Genomic DNA, 25,952 nt, shown 5'->3' with positions numbered 1-25,952 from the left:
CACTAGTACCCCAGAGGGGAAAAACACTCCAATAAGCATACCATCTAGTCTAAGTTCCTCACAATAATAAACCCTCTTCTTCGAAATCCAAAATTCCCCTTTCTTGCCTTCAAAACAGCAGTCTTGGTCCAGGTCCCAATGAGGTCACGTGCGTCTCATCGCAGTTGGGGACTTGAAAAATGTATATGGAGAAGTCATCTCAAGATTATCCACATCAAAGAATGGTAAAGTCATACGACCGTTACGAGCAAGATGCCTGTTTCGGTGTCATTGGCGGCACGTCCAATATCCTTTGGCTCCCGCCAGCGCCTACCCAGTCCAACAAGTCCGTGGGAAGGGCTGTTCTGGGAGGCCTAGAAGAGATTTTGATTTGGGACATCAAGACCGGTGAACTCATGACAAGATTGAAAGATGGCCTTACTCCAGGTGCTTCGAATGCTCCTACTGCTTCTCCCCCAGCCACTGTTGTTGCTCTTGCATTCCACGAACCAACCAATATCATTGCAGCTGGTCATAATGATGGTACTATTAAGATCTGGGATTTGACTTCTGGGTCTGTGATGGTTACTTTCCTGGGCCATCGCTCTTCGATCAGTGTTTTACAGTTTGATAGAACGGGAACCAGAGTTATTTCAGGCTCTGCTGACTCGTCCATTATTATGTGGGACTTGGTCGGTGAAGAAGGTTTGTTCAAGTTGAAGGGCCACAAGAGTCAAATCACAGGTCTTTCTTTCTTGAGTGAAAACCCAGAATCTAAGCAAGATGATGAGTTTGAAGATTATGTGGTTAGTGTTTCCAAAGACGGTTTGGTAAAGATGTGGGACACTTCTTCTAAACAGTGCATTGAGACTCACTTGGCTCACTCTAGCGAGTGCTGGTCTTTGGGCTTGAACTCCTTGCAAGATATGCTCATTACATGTGGCAGCAAGGACCAGGTGAAGATCTGGGAGATCGACCTTTCTAAGGAAGATGGCCAGAAGATCACCAGTAAAGGTGAATTCGAGAAACAGAGTAAGAGCAGATGCACTAATATTCAATTCAGCACGCTCAAGGATACCAGTAGCAGTTATGAAATGTTTTACTTGCAGAATGCCGACAGAACAACAGAAATCTTCAGAATTCGTTCTGCAGAGGAAATCAAGAAAGGTATTGCAAAGAGAACCAAGAGACTCACAGAGAAGGGACTCGATGAGGATGAGATCTTGCAATCGCTCAGAGAATCTGAAATCAGCATGCTCATAACACCATTGACAACTGTCAGAACCATCTCCAAAATCAAGTCTTGTGTATGGGTGAAGTCCTCCAGAAAGAGCATGGACTTGCTTCTATCATTGACAAACAACAGCATCGAATACCATAGCATTGCTCTACCCGAGCAAATCAGAAAGGCCCAGGCCAGCGAACTTAATTCTGTTAAAGTGCACTCCATTGACCACAGAGGCCACAGAACTGATATCAGAGCCATGGACCTTTCTGACGATAACCGTCTCTTAGCCACTGCTTCTAACGGTGAGTTGAAGATCTGGAACACTAAAACCGAAAACGTTTTGCGTACATTTACGCTTGAAAGCGGCTATGCTTTATGTTGCAAGTTCTTGCCTGGTGGAACCTTGGTTGTGGTTGGTTACAAGAATGGTGACTTGGAGCTTTACGATCTTGCCTCATCTTCTTTAATCGATAAGGTCGAGAAAGCTCATGAAAATGCATCGGTGGTTGTCAACGGTAAGGCTGACGATAACCGTTCGGCTATCTGGTCCATGGACCTTACTCCTGATGGTAAGACTATCATCACTGGAGGCAATGATAAAGCTGTCAAGTTCTGGAACATCAAGGTTGGTCAGGAATTGGTAGCTGGTACAGGAAACACCATTTCCACATTAAAACTTGTACATACCCAGACACTTGAATTGCCAGAGGAAGTGTTGTGTGTTCGTGTTTCGCCTGACTCCCGTCTTCTTGCTGTTTCTTTGTTGAACAATAACGTCCAGGTTGTTTTCATGGACTCATTGAAATTGTTCTTGACGCTCTATGGTCATAAATTGCCAGTCCTTTCCATCGATATTTCCCACGATAGCAAAATCATCATCACATCTTCTGCTGATAAGAACATCAAGATCTGGGGTTTGGACTTTGGTGATTGTCACCGTTCCATCTTTGGTCACCAAGATTCCATCATGAACGTTCGCTTTATTCCTGAAAGTCACAACTTCTTTTCTTCCGGTAAAGATGGTATGATTAAGTACTGGGATGGAGACAAGTTCCAATGCATTCAAAAACTCCCAGCCCATCAGAGTGAAGTGTGGGCACTTTGTGTCAGTCGAAGCGGCACATTTGCTGTTTCCACATCTCACGACCACTCGATCAGAATCTGGAGTGCCACCAATGACCAGGTGTTTTTGGAGGAAGAGCGTGAGAAGGAAATGGATGAGCTTTATGAGAATGAGGTTTTGGATTCTTTAGAAGCTGTGGACACTAAAGGCGGTAAAGCTGATGATGACGAAGAGGAAGAAGGTGACGGTGTTGAAGGTGTTAGTAAGCAAACTACTGAGACCCTTAAGGCTGGTGAAAAGCTCATGGAAGCTCTTGATATTGGTATTGAAGACTTGGATGCCACCGAAGCATACGAATTGCAATTGCAGCAGTTCAAGTCCAAGAAACCTGGTGTGATGAACCCACAGAAACCTACTCCACACTCGATTTTATTGGCATTCGGCGTCACCGGTAGCCAGTATGTTCTCGATACCATGACGAAAATCAGAGCCGCCCAAATCGAAGACGCATTGCTTGTGATGCCATTTTCCTACATTCTTAAGCTTTTACGTTTTGTGGAAATCTGGACCAACAAGGATAACATCACGAGGAACCTCATCAACCTTCAGTCAATCTGCAAAGTACTCTTCTTCGTTGTCAGAACCAACTCCAAGGAGCTCGTCAACCAGCGTGATCCAAAGATCAAGACACATTTGTTAAAGGTCAAAGAACAGCTTCGAGGCGAATTAACCAAGGCTTCTGGCCAGCTCGGCTACAACACCCAAGGCTTAATGTTCAAGCGTAACCAGTGGAAGTTGGAGCACGAGACCGAGTTCATCGACGAAGGAGAACAAAGGGAGCACGAAGACAAAAAGGCAATCAAGAGAACGTTTGCCACAGTATAAACCACAAGTATAGAACGAATAGACACGAGGGTAGCATGCCAATTGACGAATAGACTCGTAGGCCGGTTCCGCTCCGAAAGGTTAAATTTTTCGCAGCCATACAAACGGGACCAAGAAATGCAGCTACCAATGAACGCCAAACAAGGCCATTGTATAGTGTCTGGACAATACTAAAAGGGTTTACCGAGTACTTGTTTTGGAAGGTGGACGAGCGAAAGGAACGGAAAACGGAAGGTGGAATAGACGAGTGGAAAGGAAAGGGAAGGAAGGGAAGGCGAAGAGGAAGAAATGGACTAAACAGGTCCAGTAATATTACAACGCCATATTTAGTTACCATAATTTACATTCTTAGTTGATATAATATAGTATTTGGAGTCTTAATAACTGCCTTTCCTGTCCTACCTTCATTGGAGGGACTTGCTGGTTGCCGGTCTGAGGCTCATGGCGGTGCACTGTGGCTGATTGTAGCAAGACAAGACAAGACAAGACAAAGACCAATCATGAATCACCAGGGACAGATAAGTTAACGAAAGAGGAAAGTTACAAATTTTAGAACCAAAGCTGGTTTCATTTATTTAGTAAGAAAATAGTGCTAGTCGAAAACCAGTGGTATCTGCTGACAATTCTGTGTATTCTTGATCTGTCTTTAAATAGCTGCGGTATATATATGTAGCAGAGTGAAGAGAACCACAAAAGATGTAAAGAAGCACAAAACACCAAAAAAACAAAAAACAGAAAAAAACACGAATTTCGGACGTAGTTCACCCAATAACCACCAGTTTAACTTACCCTTCTTCCCTATCCCTCCTCCCTCTTTCTCCCTCTCCGTCGTCAAGTACAGTCGTCTGGGTCTCCACCACGTCAGGGTCCAGTGTCCAGCAAAAAACAGCGCCACCCCCCAAACGTCTAAAACCCACCTAGACCGCTTCGCCACGATGCGTTTACCGTATATCCTCGAGGAATCCCCTTAGCTTCGTCTAGACGGCCTGTTTTGTACTACTCTTCTTACACAGATTGGGTGCAAAAAAGAGCAAAAAAAAAAAAAAAAAAAGAATGCGCCATGGAACGGCTGCATGATCAAAGAATGCTCAAATGACCCAGCATTCCACCACCTCCAGCACGGAAAAGTGGTATTTTCCTCGAGCCATCGAAACCCCAAGGGTCTGTTTCGGAAGGAAACTTGTCTTGTTTAAATAAAAAATGCAGCAGATGGCGTACTTTCTTGGTGGTCCGCTGACTCCATTGACTCTGCCACACGCAGGCCTCCAACAAGGAAAGTGGTAGTCAAGGAAGAATGAACAAGGAGACGAAGAAGAAGGAAAGGAAGAAGAAGCAGTATATTCCAAAAAATAGCCTGGGAAAGGTGGAAACCAATGGCAGCTAGAAAATCCCTGGTCCCACCGTTTCCATAAAGTAGCAATGTATTGGTCTCCAGTCACCGTCACCGTCGCTGCCTGTCCCACCCTCCACTTTCCACTTCCTGCCTCAGACACTCCAGGCAACCACAAAACTGGCATTTGAACAAACAAGGACAAAACAAAAGAGAAAAAAAAAACGAACAACCATAAGAATAGTCTTCATTCGCTAAGTATCTAAATTGCCTTCATCGACTTCTTCTCCTTCCTTCTATTCAACATGCCTATGCTTTTGCTTTGTTGGTTGAGCGAGGTGCGGGAAATCGAGGCATTTTTTTTTTTATTTGTCCTGCTTGTCCTTCACATTTATCTCTGTCCCTCAAGGTAGCCCATTTTCCTCCCTTTCCTCACGATCCCTCACAAAAAAAAGATCTTTTTTTCCCTTACACTTCCCCTTGCTAACCCTCCCTGAAAAAAAAAAAAAAAAAAGTAGCCCACCCCACTTTTCCCCCAACAACGCTTTCCATAAACCACACCTTTTTCCTTGGGCTCCTTCTTCTTTATTAAACCATGAATAACATGCCCAATGCGCCAATGGGCGGAACGTGGCACTCGGAACAGAACCCTGACGAGCGGCAGAAGATCATTCTGATCGTGGTCCAGACACTTCGGGACTTGCAAGGATCCAACTTCAACGAGGCCGCCGCCAGCAAGATGGCTCATGATTTCGAGAAATACGTGTTTATGAAGGCTCCTTCTCGGGATGACTACCTTTCGGCTATCAAACAGAAGGTTCACCAGATGCGGGGCAGTGTGAGGAACAACTCCCAGGGCCAGAATGCCAGCAATGCCCAGATGGGACAACGGCAACAGCAGCCTCAGCAGCAGCAACAGCAACAACAGCAACAGCCTCCTCCGTTCCAGGCTCAGGCTCAAGCTCAGGCACAGGCGGCCAGAGCTCAACAGCAGCAGCAGCAACAACAGGCTCAGCAACAACAGTCCATGGGAATGGGTATGAATAATGACGTTTCGGGCCAGGGAATGAACTTCTTTCCTCAGAACCAAATGCAAATGAGGAACGGAATGATGCCTCAGCAACTGCCTCAGCAGAATCATCAACAAGTGCCTCAGGCTCAGATCAACAGGCCAGCGTCTCAGGGAATGCAACAACAGAACGCTCCTAGCCAGCAACAGCAGCTGAACGCTCCAGCTCAGCAAAGTGGTGGGCCTTCTCAGACCCAAGGAATGAACCGTTCTGCCGGAAATCAGCTTACCCTCAGCAGATTCAACAACTTAGCGCCATGATCAAAAACGTTCCTATTCCTCCGGTCTACTTGAATAAGATTCCTGGCTTGCCTCCTAATGTGAATACTTGGGCTCGTATTTATGATCTTGCTCAGAAGAAGGTTATACCTCCTTCTAGTTTGCCTGCTATCAAGGAGGTCCACAATGCCCATCTTCTGATCGTCATGCATCAACAACAACAAAGACTCGCTCAGCGTCGTATGAGCAACATGAACAGTGGAACGGGCTCCGGAAACGCTGGTGCCGCTGCTCCAGCTAATGACCAGAACACTGCTCAGGGTAACATGAACAACATGAATAGCATCAACAGCATGAACAACATGAACGGCATGAATGTTAACAGACAATCCCAAGGTCTGATGAACATGCAAAACCAACGCATGCAGCAACAGCAACAACAGCAAGCTGCTTTCAAAAATAACAATACCAACAAGGCTCAGGGTAACCAGAACAACATGCAGCTTCCTATGGGTATGCAGCGTCCTCAACAGCAACAGCAGCAGCCCCAGCAAAACCAGCAAACTCCAATGATGAAGCAGCAGCAGCCTCAGCAACAGCAGGCGCCTGGTAATCAGACCAACATGGGTATGGCTAACCAGAACACTGGTGGCCAACAGCAGCAGGCTGCTGGCATGAAGGTCCCTAATTTCCAGATTACCCCTCAGGATATGATGGATTACCAGGCTGAGGCTCTTGCTTACTTGAGCAGGGCTCAACAAGACGGCAAGATCCCGCCTAATTTGGATAACAATGGAAAGCAAAGCTTCATTCGTAAGTACATCTACCATCAAAAGATGACTGCTTGGAAGAATGAACAGATTAAGGCTAGCAAGGGTAGTGGCGGGCAAATGAATATGGCTCAACAGCAGCAACAGCAGCAGCCACAACGTACTCCTCAACAGCTGCTGATGCAGATGGGCAACATGAATCAGGGCGGGTTCCCTCAGCAACAGTTCCAACAGCAGCTTAATCAGCAGAATCAGCTGCAACAACTGCAACAGCAGCCACCATCTTCTCACCAGGCTCAACAACAGCCTATTGGTGGTATGCAGCAAGGCATGGGCCAATCTCAGCAGTCTCCTATGATGGGTAATTTGCAGCAGCCAAATGCTACGCCATTAATGAACCAAGGCCCCAATCAAGCTATGTTTTCTCCAGTGGTGCAACAGAAAGCTCCTGGTCAGGGTCCTCAGGCTAACGCTGCCGGTTTGAATGCACAGCAAAACCAGGCCAGACGTCCTCAAGGTGTGCCTCCAGTTACGGATGAAATGAAGATGAAATTGAAGTCTCTCTTTGACGAGGTTGCTCGTGGTGATAGTTTCCAACTCAAGAACCATACTATGAGTTTGTCAGACAAGGACAAGTTGCGGGTAAAGGAGCTTATGGTGAAGATCAACCAGCAATATACTAATGTTGATCACGTTCTTACCTACTACTACGCTCTTACTCGTGACTTGGGTGGTACCAAGAAGTTGATTCAGATGAAGTTTATGACGAAGAATATCATAGACAACTTCCAGAAGGGCATTTACCTTGCCGGTCCAGAGTTGCTTGAAAAGATGGTACAGCATTTCCAGAAGTACTTTGATGCAGTTAGAAAGGAGCTTACAGCTCGCAGGCAGCAGCAGCAACAGCAGCAACCACAAGCTCAGAAGCTTGAGCTGACATCCGCTCAGATGTCTCCTGCTCAGCAGCGCCCTGCTATGAATCAGCCCTCTGCTCAAGTACCGGGCCAGCGTCCATTATCTGCTATGCAGCCTATGCAACAAGGTGATCAGCGGTTCATGGCTCAGAATGTTCCTCAAAACAATCAGCAGAACTTTGGACCACCAGGTATGGGTCAGATGCCTATGACGCAGAACATCAGTCCCCAACAGCAGCATCAACAACCTCCACAGCAACAAGCACAGCAACAGGCTCCTCCTCCTTCGGCTCAGCAGCATTTGGCAAACCAAAGAGGTCCTCAGCAACAACAAACGCAACAGCAGTTTGCACGTAATGCCACCTATGGACAGCTTTCTCAAGGTCAGCCAGATTGGCTGAAGGCCGTCAATGGACCACAGAGAGGTGCCAATATCTCGCCTATGCCAACTGCGCAGAGCGGAACTTCTCCACAGTTGCAAACACAAACAGCTCCAAAGACTGCTGCTAAGGGAAAGAAAGCTAGCACAAGCGGAGCTGCTGGTCGGAGAAAATCTACAAAAGCAGCTGGTACGATGCCTACGCCTGGCAACTCTGCTCCAACTCCTGCTACTTTGGCTAATGCAATCAAGACGCCTAACAGTATGCCCACTCCACAAGTCATCCAGAGCACAAGCAATAAGGGAACTCCTATTGACGTCTCTCCTAATAGTGATAATAAGGGTGCTAATGTTATGGCTAAGGAGCCGATTGTCGGCGATGTGTTTGGTGCTAACAAGGTGGACTCTAAATTGGACAAGAGAAGAGAACTTTCAAAGTCTGATCCTCAGCAGTTCTTTTTTGCAGCTTTGTCGAATCTTCTTGAAACTGACAAGACTGAAAGTACTAACGGCACGAAAGCTGGCGTGGCCAATGGTGATCACACAAAGTCACCGCTCTCGCCAAACTCTGCCGAATGGTCTTGTACTGTCAAGCCTGAAGCGATTACGTCTGCTTTCTGTCAGGTTGACTTCATCAAGGATCTTACTGCTTTAGAGGTATTAGAAGAATGTGCCAAGCTAGTGGACAGGGACGCTAAGAAGAAGGAAGAGGAGGCTCTTAATTCCAAGAAGAGGGAGAGAGAAGAGCCAGACGACATTGATTTGTTGTTTGACGAGAGTGAAACAAAGAAAGTCAAGACCGATGACTTTGACCGGTTCATGTATGAACCCGTTGAATTTGACGAATGGAAGCAATGGCTTACTGGTTTGCAACAAACGAAAGTTTGATTTTGATGGGGCTTAATGTTAGCTATAATAAATGAAAGTTTACTGAGACATGTTATCTATGATGGTGATTCTTTGGATTCGAAAAAAAAAAGTATTAAAGGACCGACTTTATGGTTTTCTAGATTTGTATAGATCCTTTATTAATACTGTAATTCTAAAAGACTAATCTTACTTTTGACTATGTGATCATATGAGGTTGCTAAACTGTAGAGACTTGCCTGTATAGCCTGCAGATACCCTAAAGATAAACCCCCAGTATTTCGGTACCACAAGAACTTATATATTATTGGAAGTTACGATCTGGTAGATCAGATATTTCTTAAGATCTCTATATTTTTTAATTTTGGAAATATCGTTGGGTATAGTCTAAATTAGTGTATTTCCTAATGATATCACGTGACCTGCCTAGAAGTTCCATTACGTCAAGGCCCATCTAATCTCGATTTCCAACTACACCTTCTTCATGTCTTCCGATAAGAAAATCTCCGTTGCGTTCGTTTGCCTCGGTAACATGTATGTGTAAAACTCGAATCACATCTTCACATAACTAACATCCAGTTGCCGTTCGCCAATGGCAGAGGCCGTGTTCAAGCACAAAGTGAAAGAACTAGGCTACAGCGACCACTTCAAACTCATTGACTCTTATGGAACCAGTGGATGGCACGTTGGTGACAGCCCTGACTCGAGATCAGCCGCCACGTGTCGTAAACATGGTGTTCCAGTGGACCACTCTGGCCAGCAGATATCTACCAGAGACTTTGCCAAGTTCGACTACGTGATTGGTATGGATGAGTCCAACAAGGAGGATTTGATGTTCATGAAGCCAAGAGACAGCAAGACCCGTGTGGCCATGTTTGGCGAGTGGAAGACCGATCCTCAGTTCAAAACGATTGTTCTGGACCCATACTATGGAGGCAGAGAAGGGTTCGAGGTTAACTTCAAGCAGATCAGTCATTTCTCTGAGGAGTTCTTGAAGCAGGAGATTGGCGAGAAGAATAAGATTTAAGGAAAGAAAGGAAAAGTGAAAGTATTGGCCTAGAGAAGGTTGGTTCTAGATTAGATATCAAGAATTAGATATATAGCGTACGTTTCGTTTCCGCAATGAAAAATAACTTATGATAATGCTTTGAAAGAGTAAGAAGATGTAGAAGTAGACTTGGAATTGTTTTCTGGACAAGCCTTGTCTGGTGCTTGTCGGTGATTATGTACGGCACCGTTTGACGTCATTCTGGAACACCGGTTGCAAATATGTTGCTGTTTCATGAAAAACGTGAAATTTAAAATCTAAGTATATGATGCATTTTTAAATGCCCTATCGAACTAGAATCACGTTAATTTCACCTAAAAACGCCATTTGTTGAAGTACAACATTCCCTTGCCTTAACCAGCAGGTCGTGTGAACTTCAAGACATCAAAAACCATAAGCGAGCACTTCAACCAAAGTCATAGAACAATTATCACCATGAGTTCCAGAAAACTACAACAAGAGTGTGATAAACTACAGAAAAAGATCGTCGAAGGGCTACAGATATTCGACGACATCCATGACAAGATTGCTGCAACCGACAATGCCAGTCAGAAGGAAAGACTTGAAGGTGACTTGAGGAAGGAAATCAAGAAGTTACAGAGATCTCGTGACCAAGTCAAGCAATGGCTCAGTGATAGTAGCGTGAAGCTTGATAAGAATCTTTTACAGGATAGCCGAAGCAAAATCGAGAATGCTATGGAGCGGTTCAAGGAGGTTGAGAGGGTGTCGAAGATGAAGCAATTCTCGAACGAGGGTTTGGAAATGCAAACTAAGCTTGGTGCTTCTGATGAGGATGAAGCCAAGAAGAATGAAGCTTCTCGATACCTTACGGATGTTCTTGATGAACTAGCCAGACAGAATGAATTGTTGAGCGGTGAACTAAGTACTTTCTCCGGAAAGAAGAAACTGGGTAACGCTCAGCTGGCTATCGAGGAGATTAACCTGAAGATGGAAAGAAACAACATGCATATCGGTAAGATCGAACAAGTTCTTCATAGCTTGGCAAACGAACAGCTAAAGCCAGAGAGGATAGACGAGATCAAGGATGACTTGGATTATTATGTTGAGAATAACCAGGCGCCTGATTTTATCGAATATGACGAATTTTATGACCAGTTAGAGCTAGACGAGACCCCAGAGAGCTTCCCTGCGGCCTCCCTTCCGGGCACAGTACCTGAAGAATCGAAAGAGGTTAAGGAACCTCCTAAGGAGACTAAAGAACCACCTAAGGAGCCTCAGCCGAAGAGCCCTGCAAAGAAGGAAGTTACGAGTAGTGCTCCAAGTACATCCGCCTCGCAAGCAGCTCCTCAGCCTCCAGCCTCCGCTCCTTCGACTAGCATCAATTCAACCCTGAGCCAACCGCTGAGCCATACGCAGCCCATCACAGCCCCAGCAAAGCCACCTACTGGTACGGGGCCATCTGCTGCTGGTCTCGCTCTGGTTCGTGCACCTCCACCAGGATTGGGTTCAAGTTCGAAATCTGGAAGCCCTGCTCCTCAGGGTACTCCTGCTAAGTCAAATGCTGAAGAACTTAAGAAAAGAGTTATCTCGTCGCAAGCTAGTGCATCTGCTTCTGCTCCAGCTCCAGGTCTCACCGCAGCTGCTGTTCTCTCTAATTCTGTTCAGAACAACACCGCGTCGCCTAGAGTGTCTAATGCAGCAACGAGCTCGTCTCCAGCACAGAAGGCACCTTCCGAAGCTCTGCCATCTTTGCCAAACGCGCTTACCCAGGAAACCAAGTACATGAGTGATGCAGCTGCTCGTGTCAACGCCATTGCACAGAATAGATTGGCCAATCCATTGCCGTTCCTGGCCATAAGTCAACTTCTAGAGACGTCTTTGCTCAATTGTCCTGATTCTTCTGATGCAGAGAAGCCACGCCAATATAACCCTCAGAACGTGCATCCTCTGTCGGTGGACTACCCACAAGAGCCAATGTTCGAGCTTAATTCAGCTAAGATCATGTCTAAGTTTGACAATGACACGCTATTTTTCTGTTTCTACTACAGCGAAGGTCTGGACGACCTTTCCAAGTACAATGCAGCTAAAGAGTTGAGCAGGCGAGGATGGTTATTTAATTCGGAAACGAAGCAGTGGTTCTCTAAGGACGACCGTGCCAAGAGCCGTTCCGTTTCTGTTGCAGCTGGCGAAGAGGAGGAGCGTGGAGACAGCTACAAGTACTTTGATTACCAGAGCAGCTGGCTCATTCGTCGCAAGGACAACTTCAACTTCAAGCAGGAGTTGCAGCAGACGTTTTGAGCCAAACAGAGAATAGTCATTTCCCGGGATATAACAGCTACATAATTTTAACAGCGTATCGGAGAGTTCAGCAGAGTAGATACCGTTGCACTATAAAGGAAAGGTACACTTGGATCAATAGGTTAGCCTATAGTTTCCCAGATCACTTGCAACAAAGCAGGAGCTGTGGAATGCCAGTCCTGAACATTCCCCAGCCCTGATCCACCTACCAATCAAACCAGGCCTACTCAGCACCAAAACTAAAGGAACCACTTCTATAATATCTCCCAAAATCCTTTTGGTAACTCCCTCACATTTCTTCCCAAAACAGCTAAACCGTGTTAAGCTTTAGTGTCTGAGGTATACCGTTCCAATTGCGCTCTGATCCAACCAACCACGCCGAGGAACCCATCACACAAAACCAGCCATTTTCTTTTTTTACAACCAATTTCCTAATACTACTTTAAAGAATAAACTTTGGCAAGTTGTTTCACAAAGGCAAAATACAGCCTTCGTCTGTTTTTGTTCCACACTGCAAACGCCATACTACCGTTTTTGATCTAGATCGAGTGAAAAAAAAAAAAAAAAAAAAAAAAAAAAGGTACAATCAGGCTTAGCCAAGGACGAGCCTGGACAATTGAAGCCAAAAAACGACGACGACGTACCGAAAAATAAAAAGCCCACTGGATCCCTGCCCTCTCTCTATTTTTCTACATCTTTGTCTTTTCTCTACGTGAAAAACTCACCCCCTTCTTTTTTGTGCTATTTCGTGGTAATCGGTTATCGAGTATCTCGTGCCGGGGACAAAAGCTTCTTTTTTTTCTCCCTCCCGCAAGAAATTTGAGATTTTATCGATCCATCTATTCTTAGCCTGAGAAGGACCAGTTTTGATATTTTTGAATAACGCCAGACAGAAACACGGTTTGGAGTAAGCGGCTTTAGCAGATACGGCTAGAGACGACAAATACAAGGTTTTACTTGAAATCGGGAAGGCTTTTTGTGTGGTTTTATCACGCCTGGGAGGCACGGCTAATCTGTCTTTCTAAGGGTCTCCTTTTGACTTATATTCAACTTTTCAGTTTCCCCAAGAATCTTGGGCTGTTTGCATAATGGAGCTAAAACATAGGTTTGAAACAGAACTAACGTTCCAGAGAAGGGCTGACGGGTGTATAGACTGTCCTTCAAGCATAGACCCTTGTCCCACATGCCCTTCAGGTCAGGTCTGCCATCAGATCTCACGAACATGCGACCAGTGTCCGAAAAACGTGTGTGTGGAGAACAAATCTAGCTCTTCTGGAGGCGGCACGCCTGTTGGGGGTATTGTGGGTGGTGTTGTAGGCGGTGTGGTGGTGCTAGCGCTTCTTCTAGGTGGGCTATGGTACTATAAGAAGATATACCGCAAGAAACACCCTATGTTGGAGGATGATTTGGCCATGGACGATTATAAAACAGATATGGAGGATTCAGATACGCGTTCGCCTAGAAACACGTTATCCAGTGGTGAAATGGACGGTGCTGGCGTGGCGGGTGCTAACGGAAGACCCGTGAGACCACAAGCCAGACGTACGGATTCGAACAACTCGCTTAAGAAAAACCATCGTGTTTCTTCGTACGAGTCGTTTATGCGTCCTCAAGCAAGGTACGCTCGTCGTGGAGGTGCTAACCTGGCCAGGGGAGGTCGTGGAGGAAGATCTCACGCTCAAGGTAGAAACTTATCGCCGTACGGTGATAACGACTCATCCAAACGTAACTCCATTGCTACGACCATTTCCACGACCAACGCATCTAACATCTTGCCGGTGGCTTATATTCCTGGTGTCACGGTGAGACCTACAAAGAACAATACTCGTTCGATATACTCGTACGAGTCAGACTCTATTTTCTCCGATATCAACACGATCGAGAATGCATCTATTATAGCCGAAAGAACGGGCCAGCTGAAGTCGGCAACCATGACAGCTATTCGTGCCCAGCCTAAGCTTGTGAATGTGGCTCGAATAGACGAGGGAGATGAAGAGGAGGATGAGGAAGACGACGACATTGAGGACCACAACGACACCTCATGGAACTCTAACACTAAAGATTCTGTGATCACCAGCACGCAGGTCGTGAATGAGCTGACGAATACGCTAGATCATCATAGCGACACGGACATCGATTCCGATGTGGATTCGGACATTGGCGAGATCAACCGCGCCACCAGCGTAAGGCGTCCACAAGGAGAGGTGGTTGCTCCTCCTCAGATCTTGATCGATGGAGATCTTGAGCAGGATGACCATCTGAGCGCCGGTTCTTTCATCTTGGATATCGGTAAAGGGCCCCAGCAGACAGAATGATCCGGGGATGAAGATGAAGATTAACTACGTATAGAGCATGTATTAAATGAGACAATTGCATTGGATTGGTGTAAGAGAGGGAGTCTGTGGTAGCTGTTTTGCAGCCATTTCCGGAAGGAAGCGGAAGGTTAATCAATGAATGGGATCAGCGCTAAGAGTAAATCGAAGACGCTTAGACGGTAAGGTAATGAGTTCATCTCTTTACCGATCCCTATGGACAACCATCTGCTTGATAGGTCACCGGGTACATCCATTATCAATCAGATCTATACCACCTACTACTCCCCAAACCAATGCTATCTCAATTACCCACCAAAACAACCTACTCATACATAAACCACCAAAATCCCAAACCCACCCACTTCTTCCAAAGTAACCCTTTTTCCCTCCTCTTCTATTAACCTTCACTGGGGCCCAGTCCCTTTAGATCCACCCAATTGCGCTACAAGAGCTAAATCAGTGCGCAGGGCTTTTAGCAACCAGAGAACCAGAGATATTGGCACTTTTGCATCTAGCTGCAGGAAACCGAACCCCCCAGACCCATTCTCCAAGATTCACCAACCCATCCTTCAACCTCCTCCAATGTCCCCCAAAGTCTCCCCCACGCTTTCCCCAAACCGTTGAGTACTAAACCATTACTCAATCCCACTTCCGAGGGCACGCCGAACGACCGGTGCGCACAGGCCCGGTTTCTAGCACCTCTGCAACTTAGTAAGCGCTGTATGAAGTCAAGAAACCAGGGGACAATTATCGAAGAAAAAAGGAATTGGAGTAGGTCACGTGGACACATAATCAATGGGAAAAAGGAACAAAGCAGCCTTGGAACTCCTTTCGCAGGTGGAGATCCAATCGAGGGGCTCTGTAAGTTTTCAAATAGTGGTATTGGCGGTTGAGCGTTGGTGGAGATCCGAGGGTGGGTGCTGAAAAGTTGAGACACCAAACCCCCAAAAATCAAATGGTACCGCTCAAGCGAGGAAGCGGGTACTGCAGGTAGGTACATTCGTTTGACACCTCTACACCAGGCTACCCCCTATGATCTCGTCCCCTGGCGAGGCGATTAAGAAGAAGATGTGGTAGAGTTGTTAAATAAAGGGCAGTGAGTTTGGTGGCGCTTTCTGATTTGTGTTTGGACGTTTCAGTGTAGAAATGTAGGGGCGTTCGGGTTGACACATTGGTGAGGTAGCTGGGCCCCTCGGCAGTACCCCCGGAAGTACCCCCGGTTACCCTCGTAGCAAAAGCCTTTTTGCCCACCACCCAATATATAAACCCGTCGCCTCGCACCCACTCTCCAACCTCCCTTTTTTCAAATACCCAGTACTTATTAATCCACGTGATGACTGACATTGACCAATTGTGTATTTCCACCATCCGTCTTCTTTCTGTTGACGCCGTCTCCAAGGCCAATTCCGGCCACCCTGGTGCCCCATTGGGTATGGCCCCAGTGGCCCACGCTCTTTGGCAGCAAATGAAGTTTGACCCAAAGAACCCCCACTGGGTCAACAGAGACAGATTCGTGCTTTCTAACGGTCACGCCTGTGCTTTGCTTTACTCTATGTTGCACTTGTACGGCTTCGACATGTCCATTGACGACTTGAAGCAGTTCAGACAATTGAACTCCAAGACCCCTGGTCACCCAGAGACCCACGAGGTCCCAGGTGTTGAGGTCACCACTGGTCCTTTGGGTCAGGGTATTTCCAACGCTGTTGGTTTGGCAATTGCCCAGAAGCAATTCGCTGCTACCTACAACAAGGATGACGTCACCATTTCTGACTCGTACGTCTACGCTTTCTTGGGTGACGGTTGTCTTCAGGAGGGTGTCGCCTCTGAGGCTTCTTCTCTTGCTGGTCACTTGCAATTGAACAACTTGATCGCTTTCTGGGATGACAACCACATCTCCATTGACGGTAACACTGACTGTGCCTTCACTGAGAACGTTCCTGAGAGATACAGAGCCTACGGCTGGCACATCATTGAGATTCCTCACGGTGACACCGACTTGGCTGCCGTTAAGGACGCCATTGAGGAGGCCAAGAAGGTTGACAAGCCAACCTTGGTTAGATTGACCACCACCATTGGTTTCGGTTCCAAGCAGGCCGGTACCGGTTCCGTCCACGGTTCTCCATTGAAGGCTGACGATGTCAAGCAATTGAAGGAATCTATGGGCTTCGACCCAGAGAAGTCTTTCGTTGTCCCAACCGAGGTCTACTCTCACTACAACGAGCACGTTAACAAGAACCAGGAGATCTACAGAGAGTGGCAATCCAAGCTCGAGACTTACAAGTCTAAGTACCCTAAGGAGGGTGCTGAGGTCGAGAGAAGATTGGCCCACAAGTTGCCAGAGAACTGGGCTGACGCTTTGCCAACCTACAAGCCAGATGACAAGCCATTGGCCACCAGAAAGTTGTCTGAGAACGTCTTGAACGCTATCTTGCCAATTATCCCTGAGCTTATTGGTGGTTCCGCTGACTTGACTGGTTCTAACTTGACCAGAGGTGCTGACACCACTGACTTCCAGCCACCAAACACCAACTTGGGTAACTACGCTGGTCGTTACCTCAGATACGGTGTTAGAGAGCACGGTATGGGTGCTATCATGAACGGTATTGCCGCCTTCGGTGCTAACTACAAGAACTACGGTGGTACTTTCTTGAACTTCGTTTCTTACGCTGCCGGTGCCGTTAGATTGGCTGCCTTGTCCCACCTTCCAGTCACCTGGGTCGCTACCCACGACTCTATTGGTTTGGGTGAGGATGGCCCAACTCACCAGCCTATCGAGACCTTGGCTTGGTTGAGAGCTACTCCAAACATCTCTGTCTGGAGACCAGCTGACGGTAACGAGGTGTCTGCTGCTTACAAGAGTGCCATTGACTCCACCTCTACTCCTCACGTCTTGGCTTTGACCAGACAGAACTTGCCTCAATTGGAGGGTTCTTCTATCGAGAAGGCTTCCAAGGGTGCTTACACTATCCACAAGGCCGAGAACCCAGACTTGATCATTGTCTCTTCTGGTTCTGAGGTCTCTATCTCTATCGATGCTGCCAAGAAGTTGGCTGACGAGGGCTTCAAGACCAGCGTTGTCTCTGTCGCTGACTTCCACACCTTCGACAAGCAGACCAGAGACTACCAATTGTCTGTCTTGCCAGATGGTGTTCCAATCTTGTCCGTCGAGGTCTTGTCCAGCTTCGGTTGGTCTAAGTACTCTCACGAGCAGTTTGGTTTGAACAGATTCGGTGCTTCCGGTAAGGCTGATGACCTTTATAAGTTCTTCGAGTTCACCCCAGATGGAATTGCCGACAGAGGTGCTAAGACTATTTCTTTCTACAAGGGTAAGCCAATCCTTTCCCCATTGAACCACGCTTTCTAATTAGACTGAACGTGTGTGATATAAATACTGATTGATATACTATGAAATAGTTTGTAGAACTTTTTGCATTTGGATAAACTAATCTGTGTCATAGCTAGGTAGGAGGTCAAGCAAGGCCCGCTTACTTCGAGGTGTCAACCACGTACCTACCCAAGATCTTACCGTCCTTCATCAACTCGTAGACGCTTGGCAACTCAGACAAGCCCACGATCTTGATTGGGCACTTGATCAAACCTCTGGAGAAGAAGTCGATTGCCTCAGCAGAGTCAGCTCTGTTACCAACGTAGGAGCCCTTAATGCTGACGGACTTCACGACAGAGTCGAACACAGAGGCTGCAACCTTAGCTCCTGCTGGCAAACCAACAAGAACAACGGTACCAGTGGATCTCACGTACTCAACGGACTGTTGCATAGCAGCCTCTGAAACGGAAACGTTGATAACACCATGGGGACCGCCGTTGGTGATCTTGACCACTTCGGCGGGAACGTCCTTGACCTTGGTAAAGTCGACAAAAGCCTCGGCGCCCAAACCCTTGGCAAAGTCCTCTTTTCCTTCACCACCGTCGATACCCAAGACTCTGTAACCCATAGCCTTGGCGTACTGAATAGCCAAAGAGCCCAAACCACCAGCGGCACCAGAAATGGCGACCCATTGGCCGGCCTTCAAGTTAGCAGTCTTCAATGCCTTGTAGACAGTGATACCAGCACACAAGATAGGAGCAGCAGTGGCCAAGTCGGTGCCCTTTGGAAGACGAGCAGCATGGATGGCATCAGCAGTAGCGTATTGCTGGAATGAACCATCGTGGGTGTAACCAGACAAGTCAGCAGCAGCACAATTGGACTCGTTGGTGGTCTGGCAGAACTCACAAGAGTTACAAGAAGAGTTCAACCACTTGATACCAGCAAGATCGCCAATTTCCCAACCTCTAACGTTCTCGCCCATGGCAACCACAACACCAGCACCTTCGTGACCACCAACCAATGGCAACTTGGTTGGCAATGGCCAGTCACCCTTCCAGGCGTGCAAGTCGGTGTGACAAACACCCGAGTACTTGACGTTGATCAACAACTCAGTTGGCTTTGGGGTTGGCACGGCAATGTCTTTGTACTGCAATGGACCACCGTTGGTCTCGAAGATAACAGCTTTTTGGGTAGTTGGGACGGACATGTTTGGTATTTTCTGATTCAATGATCTGAAGATGATGGGATAGAAACCAGGAGATTCAGCTTTACTTATAGTTCATCGTTTGTGGGGAAGCATTGCCCATGAAAATCCAATTGAACACGAAAAACCGAGTGACCGACCCAACGAGGTTCGGGGTTTGAAAGATAATATTCAACCTGAAACTTAGCTTAGATTGGTCCAAGCGGGCCGTCGCACCGTCTTCTTGGAGGAGAGACCGGTATGCGCATAACGCCGAAAGCACAATCTCCACCGATAAGCCATGACCTTAGACAGTTTCACCTAAGTCCCGAGCAGGTTCGTTGAACACCGAATTTCATGTTATGGAGGTGGGGGCTGGACTTGAGGTGGCTGCGAAAAATCGGACCGTCTTAATCCCGAGCGTGCATGCACTGGCCGAGTCCGATACGTCCCCCACAAAGCTAATCAGATGCTAGTGGGGCAGCGTAAGGCCATAACAGGACGTAAAGCATGCTAAAAGCGAAGACTAAAAGTAGGGGGCTAACATGAGGCTCATGGGCCAAAAACGGTACCCAAAGGGGGACCCAAAAGGGGTTGGGCTAAATAGCGAAAGTAGTATGGGGGAAATGCTAAAAGCGAGGGTGGTTGGTTAAAGCCCGTTGAATGTCTGTAGAAACACCCAAGTGTTGGATGAAATATTGTTCTCTGTCACAATTCAGTCCATATCTTGTAAAGACTTCTTTTGATGGTTGTTCTGCCACCATTGGTGCCTCAGTCGAACCTGAATTTCAGTGGCTTTCCTGTAACAGGCTGCGCTTCCAGGGCCCTTATATACCTCTCACCACACACCTCTCAGGTTATGCTTCTGTGACCCTGGCGGTTGCCAATTGCCTGTCGTTTCAAGTCTATGAGAGAAGTTCACGTGGTTCAAGCGGGTACCGTGGCTCCCAGCGATCGCTCTGGATGAAATCACGTAGAGTGGTGGACTTGGTCTGGAGAATCGGGTGGCCGCTGACCACAATCAAGAACTTTTCAAGCCCTTGTCTTCTGCTTTCGATATTGACATCATTGAAACGATTCAGGTTAAACAAGATCTTCCCTGGCAAAGGCGGAATTACAACTCTCAGTGTCTCCAGTTCAAGGATCTTCCGGAACGTGACAAAGTCGCTGTACCGTCTTCTGACTCTGGATTGTCTTTTTCTAAAAGCAGGGATATTCGTTCGACATACGATCTCGTAATCTGTGTAAGGTTCTCTTCCGTAGTGGGTCTGAGGATTGCGTACCTGGAAGGTTAGTAAAGGCTCTGAATGGCTGGTTGAACTGGCTAACATACTTCGACTTCAAGGAAATTCTCTGGCTCGCCGTAGATATCTTCAAACGACTGTTCCTTATGCTTGTCTTTGAGTACTTCGCTGATAGGTTGGAATGGCTTGGACATGGTTGTCTGGTGGGCTGGTTACTATGGACACTGGAGCCTTAGAGATTGGGGGAGCGTGGCTCGATGCAGGTTGTTGGAGAAGGCCCAGCCCAGTTGTGGCTGGAGATGGCAGTTGGAGGATGGAGGAGGGGAGGGGTGGGTGGTAGAAGGTAGTGGGATTAATTATTTGATGAAAATAGAGGTTTCTTTATTTTTGGTGGTTTTGTGATTATTGTGGTGTTTTGTCTTTTCGCAGCCAATGTGCTGAATCCTATGGAAATAGAGAAAGAAGGTAGGTTGACTGGTAATTTGGAAAAATGGTAATGAGGGAATTTATAAATCTATAAAATGCTACCAATTGGGAATGCTGTGAGTTTTGGCTTGATTCAGAGGTGTTTTGAATGTGGTACTTTGGGTGCTGTGGAGGCTGCTGTGAGCGTTGTGGTATTCACCAAGGCACGTTGATGGGGGTTCGTAATAAGCTGAAAAGCTAGAAAAAAAAAAAAAAAAAAAAAAGAAAAATAGGCAAATGGAGATTAGCAGTGATCTAATCTGTCCTCAATACCAAAAAGTAATCTGTAAAAACTCACTTTACTGTGATGGGAGTAAAGAGAGAGACTGGGGTAGATTTTCTGAATCTGTATGGCACCAGTGGCCCCACTCAACGGAGCTTGGCCAACGAGGCAGCGTTTGAGAGATATGGGGATATTAGAAATCACAAGAGAAGATCGTCAAACTTCCTTAATCAAGCAATTGATATTAATCTCGCAACTGAGTGGCGAAAGACATACAATGTAACTACACAAAAGAAGCTTTGCCAAACGCAAGATCCATGCAAACTCCCATGCTTTTCATGTTTAAATCGCCACCATATTTAATTTCACAAGAATAAGAAATAGCATGACCCAAACGACATAACATAATAGATCTGTATTAATAATAAAGGAGTGGTTGTACGATTTACCCCAGATCTCTCCACAAGGCATGTACTTGCTCCACCATTAATACACCGTCCCGAAGCACCCCATAATCAACACCAATACAAACAAAATCTCCTAGTCATAGTTCTTCTATCTCCCTCCAATCTCTTCATCTACAAATCATATATCCTAAACTTTTCATTAAATATACATGCATTGAATTAAAAGTAGGAAGATACTCTCCCTCAAATGCAGAAATGATGCTTATTCCTTGTTAATTTGTGGAATCTTGTGGGCTCTATTCTGGTAGCCAATGACAGCAGAGGGCCAGCCCAAGATCACAGCGACACCAACTCCCCACTGGACAACAGCAGGAGCACGTCTGACGTAGTTTTGAAGCAAAGTAGTTCTTGGAAGCATTGTGAATATAATTGAATTTGTATGTGATGAAGAAAAGAAAAAGCAAGTGGAAAAGCTTCTCTTTATATACTACGCCATTCACGGTGGGCCCCCTTGGGGTTTTCCCCCCAGAAGTGGCACCCAAGTGGAGTGGTCATATCCCGCGCTGGGTGCAAAAAGCAGAAAAGTCGCACCATGGTGATGCACAGTTTTATGCGGAGAGCTCACAAATCTCCTGACCCAGAAAGCTTCCAAAGAAGAGCCAAAGCTTCCATCAGGAAAATCTCTTAAAAGTTAGAAAGAGGGTTGAAAAATAGTAATCATGGGAACGGTAATTCTGGGAACGCCCATTGTCTTTTTAAAGATCCCTCTCTATCTCTTTCTATGCTGCCCCTTCTGCTGCCTCCTCTGCTGGTGGTCTGCGCGTGGAAGCCATTTTTTTGTGTTTCGCAATCTTCTGTGCCTCGAAATTAGGTGACTTTTTGGCTTGCCTGACGGACTTTTTCGGGTCTCACCGAATCGAACCACCTCGACTAATCAAGCTTTTCTTTATGTATGGGCCAAGATTGGCTGATCAAGTGGGCTCACTTTTGGTTGAAAGTATGGGGGGTTTATTTTAGAAGACCAGCGTTGAGTCTGGTAGGCAGGTTGGGGTAAAATAAAAAATATGGGTTTTGTTGAGTCAAGTGGGATTTACGTGGACTGGTGGGTGAAATTTGCTGGGCCAACCTTGCCTTATGGGTGCAAATCTGGAAGCCTGCGAAAGTCAGCCTTGCCTTGACACATTCTATGCGCCAGAAGGGACAAAAGAGAAGAAGATAGTGGGTTTTGTGAATGGCGGTTAAATGAAAAATAGCTTCTAAAGAGAATTTTGTGGGTTTTGGTAGTCAAGCGTTGTGGGGTTTAGATTTGTGTAAGAAGAGGTGGATATGGTAGGGTCTAAGATGTAGTCGGCGAGACCATCATACCTCTTTTCATGAATATGAAGAGCAAGTAAGCCTCTGTTGACGAGCTTCAAGACCTTGAAAAAGCCAACTTTCATAAGATTATTCTTGTAAGACTCCGTATGACATTGCAGTCATGAGTACCAACTAATCCTGTTGCTCCCCTTATCCCACTTACATCTTCAATCTTCAATGCTCGTTTAATATAAATACTCTACACATGTTTATCTTAATCCGTTAATTCAACCATCCTATGTATTCTGTCCTGGTAATCAGTTGATTATCTCATATGTAGCCCAACGGCGAGGATTTGCGAGCCGCCAACTCGACGAAAAGAAAGAAAGCTTCTTACGTCTCCTTCTTGGCAAGCATCTCTTCTTGCAAGTCAAAAGTGTTACCGTTCACTTCGGTATCCTTAATGACAGCGACTCTCATAGTGGCCAACAAGTTGTGGGCAGCGTTAGAATGGGCATAAACGTGGCCATTGAAAGCCTTGGTGGCATCCTTGCCCAACGAAGCTCTCACCAAAGCCTGACCACCTGGGTGCTCCTTGATGAAGCTCTTGACGTTGTGCACAATGCCGGAAATGATAAGAAGACCCTCCTTCTTGGCAATCTCGTTGAAGTGTTCCATGTCCCAGACAGGCAATTCGCTGACCTGAGCACCCCAGTTCAACTGTTGCTTCATCTTGTTCAACTTCTTTTGCTGCTGCTGGAACAAACCCTGCTCGATGGCATTCTGGGAGAAAGTCTTCAAGTTCCAAGTCAAACCAAGCTTGGAAAGAGCCAAGATGGTCAACTTGGTTGGGTCGTACTGGTACCACTTCAAAGCGTTTCTGTAGTCAGATGGGAACTCGTGGTGGAAGTTGTGGTAACCTTCACCAAAGGTAACGAAAGCAGTCAAGACGTGGTCTCTTGGAGTTCTTCTGTCATCAAATGGCTGGGTACCGATCCAGTGAGCCAAGGAATTGACACAGAAAGTAACCTGCTGAATGAAAAAGTACTTCAAGATACCAGCGTAGACGAAACCACCATAGTAGTCACCCCAACCGAGACCAGCAACCACAGTTGGCAAACCAATGGCAGCGGCAAGCATAAGCATCAAGTAGTGACGATGCTGGAACACGACAATTGGGTCCAGGGTCAAGTCGGAAATGTCAGCTCTGGCTCTGTTCTTAGGGTTAGCCTTGGTCAACATCCAGCCCATGTGGGAGTACCAGAAACCTTGTCTGGCGTCGTAAGGGTCTCTGTTTGTGTCGGTGAATCTGTGGTGGACTCTGTGAGAGTGGCCCCACCATTTGATAGAACCCTGAACGGCGCCAGCACCAAAGAAGGCGAAGAAGGATCTCACGGTCCAGTGAGCGTCAAAAGACTTGTGGGAGTAAAGACGGTGGTAGCCAGCCGTGATGGAAATACCGGAGAAACAGTACATGACAAAGGCAAGAGCCAAGGTCTTGAGCTGAGGTGGGAAAGTGTAGGCAGACCAAAGGCCAAAGGCAGGAATGGCCACCACCAAGATAAAGTTCAACCAGTTAATGTGCTCGTGCCAATTCGACAAGGTCCAAGGCTTATCGGAAATGTGTTGTTGCGTGGACCACTTCTTACGAGCCTCTTCATCCTTTTCAAAGAAAGTCTTGGAGTCAGCGGCGATTTGTTCAGCAGTGACATTAACCAAAGACTTGGTGCCCATCAACTTACCGCCCAAACCGGCCGCCACAATTCTTGGGTTCTTCTTGTTTGTGCCCGCAGCGAGGGCGTTCAAGGAAGTAATATCCACAGCGTCCAAGTGATCAGCCATAGTGAAGAAAGGTGGTTAATTAGAACAAGTCGAGACGAATAAGTGGGAAAGGGAGGCCCTTTAAATGGGTGCGAAAAGGCGGAAAAAGAAAACTGGGTTAAAAGAAAAAGGGCATCTTCTGTACAGGCGCACAGGTGAAAGATAGGTTTTTTGGGTAACCAACTGGGAGGGTCAGTGTGCCGGAGAGATTAGTGGTGTGTGGACGAACGGAAGCGGCTCGCCAGCCTGAAACAGGACTGGTTGTCAAGCGAAGATGATAATAAACAGGCAATAGAGGTACCAAACAGAAATACCACCAAAAATAAGCAACTTTTATTGGATGTTCTGGCAGTTTTGGGGCCGTTGATGGGCACTCTGGTGGACAACGTTTTGTGCTCGCTGTGGCCAGTGCTAAAGGTGTGCGTCCATGTGCATTGACAGCCTGGCGAGCGAAACCAGGCAATACCAGTCCATCCATTCCATCAATACCAATATCAATCCATACCAGAAGTCAATGGAAAGCGAAATCCAAAGCGAAAGCAAAATACATAATGGGAGCGAAAAACCTACAAATGCTTAGACAATGCAAAAAGTGTAAAGTTACCAAAAGCGAAAGGGCCATGAAGGAGCGAAATTTTCGTTAATAAACGCTCTTCCATCTGTGGCTGCCGCTGCCGCCGCCCTGGCAGAAGTAGCCTGTGCAATTGTTGGGCCTGGGTTTTTTTCGCACAGATTTGCCAGATAAGGAATTGGAAGGGTGGATGTATTTCCATGGGTAGAAGAGGTAGAGAAAAATGGAGGGCAGATTCGGATTGCTGGAAACTTTACGAACATAGGGGTACCTTTAAATTTTCAAAATGTTGCCTGGAACAATGGATGGATGGGGGTTTCGGGTCCCATCGGGGCCCACCTGGCCACGTGACCAGCCTCGGTGTTGCCCTTTGTCTCTTCCCTTTCTTCCACTTTGACCTCGGACTTCCTGCCCTGTCCCTATCCTATCCTGGCTTACCTGAATAGGGGGACCACTTGTGCATTCATCCATGCACAGCCTTAGTTTCTTTTCCAGGCAATCCATCTAATTACACTTACTATTTAGATTTAACCGGGGTGCTTTTTATTACCGTTCACGTGGAAATCCCCTGCCTCCAGGGGAAAGAAGAAACGGAAAAGAAAGAATGCCATGCCATTGGCCTTTTGTGGTTCCCTCTGGACCTTTTTCGCAGTTCCTTTTGGCTTGCTGCCATAAATGCCTCATTGGGTATACACAGATTATTTTTCAACCTGTACTTTTGCTTTATTTTCTACAGGTATTTCTGTTTTCTTTCAGTTTCACTTGGTCCGTTGCTACGTGGATACAAAATAATATCGTAGTTTCTACGTCTTCTATGCTTCTAAATGACCGTATTTCTTTTAGTTATCTGGGGAATGGCTGCGAAGGCTATGCCTGGGGTATGCGCTTGTGCCTGGTTGATCGTATTTGCGTCTTTTTCATTGACAAGAAAACAAGAAGGTGTCGAAAAGGGTATTTGTGGAATGGAGGGTTCGTCATTGGACGATTTTTTACTTACCTCTGGACGTTTCCTGTTGGTTGGGTTGTTTTTTTCTTTTTGGTAGCTCGGAACCGTAGTGGTTGTGGGAAGTCAATGGTGGATGACTTTTCACA

At 46.6% G+C, this 25,952-nt stretch overlaps 9 protein-coding genes across 9 annotated transcripts; 6 read left to right on the top strand and 3 right to left on the bottom strand. All coding sequences in view use genetic code 12, as the record gives it.

Annotated features, from left to right (window-relative positions):
* Positions 1 to 179: 179 nt before the first annotated feature.
* Positions 180 to 3,155, top strand: DIP2 (snoRNA-binding rRNA-processing protein; the record flags this gene model as incomplete). Its single annotated transcript, XM_025487288.1, has 1 exon — positions 180 to 3,155. The coding sequence occupies one exon, from the start codon at positions 180 to 182 to the stop codon at positions 3,153 to 3,155; it is 2,976 nt and encodes a 991-aa protein (XP_025340736.1).
* Positions 3,156 to 5,080: 1,925 nt separating this feature from the next.
* MED15 (Med15p) lies at positions 5,081 to 8,724 on the top strand (the record flags this gene model as incomplete). The annotated part of the gene is made up of 2 exons (XM_025487287.1): positions 5,081 to 5,732; positions 5,780 to 8,724. 2 exons carry the CDS (start codon positions 5,081 to 5,083, stop codon positions 8,722 to 8,724), a joined length of 3,597 nt encoding a protein of 1,198 aa, XP_025340735.1.
* Positions 8,725 to 9,295: 571 nt separating this feature from the next.
* On the top strand, positions 9,296 to 9,730 carry LTP1 (tyrosine protein phosphatase; the record flags this gene model as incomplete). The annotated part of the gene is made up of 1 exon (XM_025487286.1): positions 9,296 to 9,730. One exon carries the CDS (start codon positions 9,296 to 9,298, stop codon positions 9,728 to 9,730), a length of 435 nt encoding a protein of 144 aa, XP_025340734.1.
* Positions 9,731 to 10,186: 456 nt separating this feature from the next.
* NOT5 (CCR4-NOT core subunit) lies at positions 10,187 to 12,010 on the top strand (the record flags this gene model as incomplete). The annotated part of the gene is made up of 1 exon (XM_025487285.1): positions 10,187 to 12,010. One exon carries the CDS (start codon positions 10,187 to 10,189, stop codon positions 12,008 to 12,010), a length of 1,824 nt encoding a protein of 607 aa, XP_025340733.1.
* A 1,088-nt stretch (positions 12,011 to 13,098) lies between these two features.
* OPY2 (Opy2p) lies at positions 13,099 to 14,325 on the top strand (the record flags this gene model as incomplete). The annotated part of the gene is made up of 1 exon (XM_025487284.1): positions 13,099 to 14,325. One exon carries the CDS (start codon positions 13,099 to 13,101, stop codon positions 14,323 to 14,325), a length of 1,227 nt encoding a protein of 408 aa, XP_025340732.1.
* A 1,333-nt stretch (positions 14,326 to 15,658) lies between these two features.
* On the top strand, positions 15,659 to 17,689 carry TKL1 (transketolase; the record flags this gene model as incomplete). Its single annotated transcript, XM_025487283.1, has 1 exon — positions 15,659 to 17,689. The coding sequence occupies one exon, from the start codon at positions 15,659 to 15,661 to the stop codon at positions 17,687 to 17,689; it is 2,031 nt and encodes a 676-aa protein (XP_025340731.1).
* Positions 17,690 to 17,810: 121 nt separating this feature from the next.
* On the bottom strand, positions 17,811 to 18,857 carry ADH2 (alcohol dehydrogenase; the record flags this gene model as incomplete). The annotated part of the gene is made up of 1 exon (XM_025487282.1): positions 17,811 to 18,857. One exon carries the CDS (start codon positions 18,855 to 18,857, stop codon positions 17,811 to 17,813), a length of 1,047 nt encoding a protein of 348 aa, XP_025340730.1.
* An 881-nt stretch (positions 18,858 to 19,738) lies between these two features.
* On the bottom strand, positions 19,739 to 20,271 carry CXQ85_003647 (uncharacterized protein; the record flags this gene model as incomplete). The annotated part of the gene is made up of 2 exons (XM_025487281.1): positions 19,739 to 20,116; positions 20,167 to 20,271. The coding sequence occupies 2 exons, from the start codon at positions 20,269 to 20,271 to the stop codon at positions 19,739 to 19,741; spliced, it is 483 nt and encodes a 160-aa protein (XP_025340729.1).
* A 1,163-nt stretch (positions 20,272 to 21,434) lies between these two features.
* OLE1 (stearoyl-CoA 9-desaturase) lies at positions 21,435 to 24,310 on the bottom strand (the record flags this gene model as incomplete). Its single annotated transcript, XM_025487280.1, has 2 exons — positions 21,435 to 21,579; positions 22,866 to 24,310. The coding sequence occupies 2 exons, from the start codon at positions 24,308 to 24,310 to the stop codon at positions 21,435 to 21,437; spliced, it is 1,590 nt and encodes a 529-aa protein (XP_025340728.1).
* Between the last annotated feature and the right edge of the window lie 1,642 nt (positions 24,311 to 25,952).

The sequence above is a fragment of the Candidozyma haemuli genome (genome assembly GCF_002926055.2).
Source record: "Candidozyma haemuli strain B11899 chromosome Unknown E_2014730914, whole genome shotgun sequence".
Classification (NCBI taxonomy): Eukaryota; Fungi; Ascomycota; class Pichiomycetes; order Serinales; family Metschnikowiaceae; genus Candidozyma; species Candidozyma haemuli.
The sequence above is the reverse complement of the archived record's forward strand: the minus strand, read 5'-3'. Positions and strand labels throughout refer to the sequence as shown.